The following is a 6,491-nucleotide window of genomic DNA, read 5'->3' as shown; positions in this document are numbered from 1 at the left end:
GAGACGAGTTCAAGGGAATGTGAAAAGCTGTGTTAAGAACCTGTTGGACAGCAGATAGCTGAATGTTGATTGGTTGATTTGATGTGGGGGGGGGGGTGCTGCACGTCACACTGCTTCAGAAACACTGAGCTGATTAAAGACGACGAAGTTTAATTCCAGACTGAAGCTGAAGACATTTTATTCCTTCTCAGAGTAAGTGGTTTCTCTCCTGGTGTGTGTTTGGGTCCTGACCTGATCCAGCTGCAGAGCTCGGTTCGTGTTCTGTCTTGTTTTATCTTTCACTAAGAGGATGAAGGATAATTTGCCCAGTGCATGTTCTCGCAGGCAAAATGATTGTGGTGATGGTTTGCAAAAAGAAGCGTTGTTCAGAGCTTTGTGACCTGCAGTAAGTGCAGAGTGGACGGCAGAACTTGCTGAAATTTGGCAAAGCCACATTTTTGTTACTTTTTCTTAATATAAACAACAAAGCGATATTTTACAATCGTTAAATCAGAATCAGAAATACTTTATTGATCCCCGAGGAGAAACTCTTTTGTTACAGCAGCTCACTGTCAGTCAGTGCACACAGGAAGAGAAGCACTGAGCAACAAATATAATACACTATAATACAGGCAGCTGAAGATTATGACTTAAAGCAGGAAGCTGACTACATTGAACTGTCTTTCAAGTTTAAAGCCCCTCTGAGATAAGCAACCTATCGGTTTAGGTAATGGATCTGGACTTTTCAAATGTTCGTAGGTTTGTTGAAACATGACCGGCCTAACTGACTGCAGTACTCAGTGAGATTTGGCATCTGGCACAATGACAGGTCTGAAGCTCCGACGGCCTGTTCCTGCCGGAGAGCCTCGGGGAGCTAACAGCGACTCTGAGGAAGAGGAGTGTTCTCAGTTCTCTCCCAGGCTGCTTGAAAAACTTTTCCAGATGAATGATCTCAGTTATTAATGATCATCGACAACCTTGCTTCGCACACGTCTGCAGGTGCACCGATAAATGGTCTCACCTTCTTGTTGTAATACACAGCTCACATACAAGCAGTGTCACAAATGAACTATAGCTAACCGCAGCTAATAGCCTAATGTTGTATTAAACACTGAGTACACTGTTGTTGAAATGTCAAGGCGATTAAAGCGCGCATACAATCGATCAATCGATACATTTAACACTACTTGGAGGGAAGACCACTGAAGTTAAGAACTCTTTACTCTGCTTACTGAACAACAAGCACACATCGGCTGCTAATTCAAACCCACTTTGAACAGCTAAAGCTCTTCTGGACTTTGATCCCCACATTTTGTTGAGATGTTGCAATTTTTCCAGAAAAGTCTTTTTCAAACATCAGGCTGCCGTAAAATTGTCGGCAGATTTACGGAGTGAAGAGTTTGTCTGAGAGGTGCTAACGTGAACCAAGATAACGTGCTGCTGTGTTTCAGGGAGACATGTGGAGCTTCGTCCTGACTGTCAGTCTGCTGTGCTGGGGGTCCGAGGGCACGGTGACCTGCAGAGACAACAACAACGGCGCTGTGGATTGGTGAGGCAACACTTGGATTTGTAGTAAAGCTTCTGAGGGTACTGCAGTAAACAGCTGTGTTTGACTAACATTAGCTTCTTTTCAGTTGACTTTGTTTCTGACTGTGTATCATCAGGTACATCTTATACAAGGCGCCCGCACTGCAAACTCTAACCGGCCTGGAGTATCTTTACATTGATTCAGCTGGAACTGTGACCCCGATGAAACCGTCTACACCGAGCTATAAGAGCATCAAGGATCCGAACGGCGTCCTGGCAAACACCCTGCAGCCCCTCTTTACTCCAATCAGATCAATGGTGAGAGCCGTTGATCTGGTGCTCCTAATACCTAATCTGAAAATAAAACACCCTTAACACACACATACACCTCTGATAAACAACGGAGAGGTCAGTATTGGTGCAGGCTGAGACGCTTAAATTGTTTTTTGAACCTTTTTGCTCCATGGAGACGTCAGCTGTCAAAATCCGTCAGTGTGCTTCATTAAAGCTCTGCATCGTGACGCAGCCAGTGAGTGAACCCGTTTCCAACGCTCCCATCATCCACCAGATGTGCTGATTAATAAAAAAAAGAGGGTAGAATAAAATTCTGTGAAATAGATGAAGCGTTGAGCGAAAGGCGTGCCTACACTGATGACAGGTGGAGCATCACCTCCGAACATTTTTTCACTTCATTTATGATTCATATTTATTTTGCGATATCTATCTATCTGACGTGGACAATGCAGGTAAACATGGTAAACAAATTTAATTCAAGGCATGTAATATGTTCAGGATATGTCGCTAACTGCTGGACTGGTAGCTCCTGAGTTAAAGGTAAAAGATAAATGAACTACGCAGTAATTTATCAGTTTATTCAGGATACCGGCAGTCTGATAGGGGCCTACTGGTGTGGGACGCACACTAAGCAACCCCAGACTCATGTCACCCCTCGCTCTCCCCACATTTCCTGCCTCTCTGCTGTATTCTGTCAAGTCAACAACGCCTCCACCAAAGACACAGAAAGTACTGAAATACAGACACTGTTCCCTGTAATTTAAATAAAACACGTAGCTTATTAGAACGACAGTTTGTACATACTGTTTATGTAGGATATGAAGTCATGTTGTGGTTTTACACTGTAAGTAATTTACACCTGCTGAATGTGGGAGAATCGAGGGATTCTGTATGTTTATAAAAGTGCTACTGAATCTTTTTCCTCCTCTTCCTTCTGCACCATTTGTAGCTGCCAAGCTTCGGATTCGTCAGCTACAGCGATCAACCTCCAGGATGCAGTGCTTCGAGCGAATTTGGCCACAGTAAAGGTAAAGAGAGAGAACACGTGCTCCATCATTTAGAGGAAACAGTGGAAAACAAGTCTTGTCAGAGTGAGTGGTGTGGAAAAATCATTTACACACACACATGTTCTGATTTGCAATGGTTAAGGGGCACCAACTTGTGTAGGTGCGATCAATTAATTATATCAGAATTATCGAAGATAATCATAAATAACTTGAATGAAAAAGGCCTCGGGGGCACCGCTCTTCTTAAAGACGAGAAATGATTCCCAATCAATTGACTGAGTCTCATAAAATACACTAAACTATCAATTTGGAACTCAGATTAATATTTAAAAAATTAACTGTAACCAGAATTAACACCAACAGCTAGCAGGTTGAAGGATTTGTTCAACAGAGAAGATGTTGGCAAATGACTCACTCTTGTGCGACATTCAAGAAGCCAGCGTAATTATTCACAAGCAGTTATTTAAAAACATGAACAAAGCAAAAACACACAACAAACTACAAATCAAAAGGGTGTGTGTGTGTGAGATCCAAAATGGCTGCTTGGATCCAAAATGGCGGATCTCGCGGATGCCAGAGAGAGTTCAGCTGTGCTGTGTGTCTGCTCCGGGCAGATCACACGGAGAGGGAGACAACAGCTGCGGAAGAGTTCGGTTAGCGGCGAGCTAACCAGAAATCTCGTGTTGCGGCTGTAATCCGCTGTCCTTCGTTGGTGGGTCTGCGTAACGCCGACCCCCCCGAGGTTCGGGCGGAGGAGAAAAGAGACAGACTGACCATTAGTAGCTGGAATGCTGCGTTCAATGGCCCTCGGGATTGTGGAATGCTGACAAAAGTTCAGTTAAAGTCCCACAAATGAATGAATTCAGTGGTGGAGAGCCCGTGGTCCCAACATGCAGGGACACAAGGAAGAAAAGACATGCGTGTACACATTAAACAAACAGAAAGCAAACCAGAGAAGGTTCAGCCTCCTCAGGACCGGTGAGGGCAAAGACAACGAGAAGAGATTAGAGAGTCTGTCTTGAATAATTTGAAAGAGATCTGAGCGAAGATCTCTGTTGGACAGACGTTTGAGGCTCACGGAAAATTAAAACAAATTTGATGTGGCAGGTTTACGACCATAAAGACGCATGGACTGTGCACGCTAATCCTTCAGGCATGTGTGCAACTCGTCAAACAAGTCATACAAGTGGGACAAATCTCTATACTTTTGATGAGGACAAAAATGGCAGCATATTAAAGCACAGGTCCACCGCCTTCCCTAAAATAAAGAGCCCTCGCTTATGTCAGAAGACTTTAGACTTTTATGAAACATAACATTCAGTTTCACACAGCAAAGGCCACGTATTATATATAAGTAAGAAGACTGTTTCCGCTGTCATTCAGTAACTGCAAGACCAGAAGCGTCAGGATCTGACTGACTGATCACATCGTAAGCTCATTCCTCTCTGATTGTAACGCATCACAACGTTGGAAAAAAAGAAGCCTTTAGAGTTTTTAAAAGTTGGGAAAAGTGGAGGCAAACTGCTCGATCAGTCGCAGTCGTGTGGGGACGCGACTCACGATTACTGAGCTCACTCTAGTAGCTGGGTGTAGCTGCTTCAGCTGAGCCAGTCGTCCACAGACCGCGGTAGCTCACTACCATCACTGTGTGAGTGTAAATGGGTGAATGAGAGGCTAATTGTAAAGCACTATATAAATGCAGCCATTTTGTGACCTGCTGTCTACCTGTTGGTGTTCCCCAGGGGTTCTGATGGTGGACAGGACCGGCACAGGAGTCTGGCTCGTACACAGCACACCGCAGTTCCCGTTCAGAAGAGATCAGAATCAGTTCTGGCCTGACAGCGGAGGAAAAAATGCTCAGACCTTTATCTGTGTAACGTTCCCCTACGACCAGTTCAGATATATAGGTAATGAGCTCGTCTAAAAAACGCTGTAAACATGAAGATTTACGCCTCAGTGGTTGAATTGAACTGTAAATGTGTCACATTGTACTGTTTCCAGGTAAACATCTGCAGTACATCGGAGCTTTCCCATTTGAACATGACATTCCAGGGGACTTTCATCAAGAACTTAGGGATGCTGTTAACTGGGTCCAAAGTCCTCCGCCCAATAACTGGCAGCAGCTAACTCCAAGTGGAGGCGCTGCCTTTTATAGCATTGCTAAACAACAGTCAGCTCAGCCAAAAGGTGAGATGTCTGCTCGTTTGTTTAAATCACCTTGCCTGAACATTAAACATACTACCATGCTTTAACGTTTGAATCATGGTAATACACAGTGGTTACATGTTTAACATCAAATATTAGCATTCATTTGTTTTTAGAAGAGATAACCGAGGCTCAGAACACAGCAAGTCAATCCAAAGTGAAGCTACCTATCTGAGGCCAGCAGCAGTCAGTGACAGCAGCCCCGTCACCCTGCAGTGGTGTGGGGTCATGTGTGGATGAAGGCGTGTCAGCCGAGCAGCTGCACAGGGTTTAAAGTCTGAGACATGACTGCTAGTTTCTTGTTCTTGTTCTTGCAGTTGGAGATCTTTACGTCACTATTGCAGAAGCGGTCAGCAGTGATCTGGATGTCCAGACCTGGGGCTGCCAGCATGGCCGTAAACCTTCCTATTGTGTAACCGGTGTTCATAAAGTGTTCAATGTTAAAACTATAAAAACGGATCTGGGTGAATGGGAGCCTAAAAACGATCATTCGAAGTGGTGTGTAGCTAAAGATCAAAATAAACACTGGACCTGTATTGCTGATGTAAACAGGGCGCTGACCCAGTACGAGAGGCGTGGGGGGGCACTGTGCCTTTCAAATGATAAAATCCACACCATATTTCAGCGTATTGCTGGGGGCACTGAGGAGTGTCCAACTCTAAACATCATGGACGTGACGGACACTGACTGTGAGCCAGACCCTGACGCTGACATGACTTCACTGATGGGCTAAATCCAGCTCAGCCGGCAGGTCTACTTTACTCCAGATTGTGGTTTTCCTCTGTCCTGTTTTGTGTGTTGTTGATTTCTCATTTTGGGCCAATAAAAACACTGAGGGAATGAAATGAAGGATAATTACTAGTTTGGTAACACAAGTAAGCAATATTACATGATAATATACGAAAGTGATGGACGTGTATTACCGGAGTGATTTTCTTCTGTCAAGTCAGTTCTTTTCTATAAAACCTCAGAAATCTGGGACCTTAAACGGTTAATTTTGTACCTGCCAATCAGCGTTTCCGTGGTCGTGGTTGAACAGGAGTCTGTATCTCCTACTGCCACCGTTAGCCTGTTGTTAATGTAATGAATGGGGCTCTGTGTGTTGTGTCACTACCAGTCAGCGCACTGAGGGACGTTCAGCTGTGAGACGAACCAAAGCGTTTGTGTTGGATAAAATAAATTGGATCTAACAGACGCCTTGTTGTCCTCGTGTTTATGATCGTCACTTAGCCACTTCGCCTTCTCTCTCTCATACTTTAATTATGAAACATGTGGAAAAATCTTACTTCAAGTCACTAAATGTTGCATGTGCCCTCCTGAAAGTCAACGTTTCACATCAGTTACCATCATATGCAACTCATTTCCATTAACAAAACACATTTAGTAGTGCCACGGAGAGAGACACAGCGTTGATATAATGCATCCATGGCACTAGTGGTAAGGATCCAAGATAAATGAGCATTACATCCCGAAATCACG

The 6,491-nt window shown here is 44.2% G+C and overlaps 1 protein-coding gene across 1 annotated transcript; it reads left to right on the top strand.

Annotated features, from left to right (window-relative positions):
* Positions 1-203: 203 nt before the first annotated feature.
* LOC122865831 (plancitoxin-1-like) lies at positions 204-6,206 on the top strand. The gene is made up of 7 exons (XM_044174735.1): positions 204-252; positions 1,431-1,528; positions 1,644-1,824; positions 2,750-2,828; positions 4,550-4,714; positions 4,809-4,994; positions 5,330-6,206. The coding sequence occupies exons 2-7, from the start codon at positions 1,437-1,439 to the stop codon at positions 5,743-5,745; spliced, it is 1,119 nt and encodes a 372-aa protein (XP_044030670.1). The 5' UTR covers positions 204-252; positions 1,431-1,436; the 3' UTR covers positions 5,746-6,206.
* The last annotated feature ends 285 nt before the right edge of the window (positions 6,207-6,491 follow it).

This window comes from Siniperca chuatsi, linkage group LG18 (genome assembly GCF_020085105.1).
Source record: "Siniperca chuatsi isolate FFG_IHB_CAS linkage group LG18, ASM2008510v1, whole genome shotgun sequence".
Classification (NCBI taxonomy): domain Eukaryota; kingdom Metazoa; phylum Chordata; class Actinopteri; order Centrarchiformes; family Sinipercidae; genus Siniperca; species Siniperca chuatsi.
This window is presented reverse-complemented; position numbering and strand designations above follow the sequence as displayed.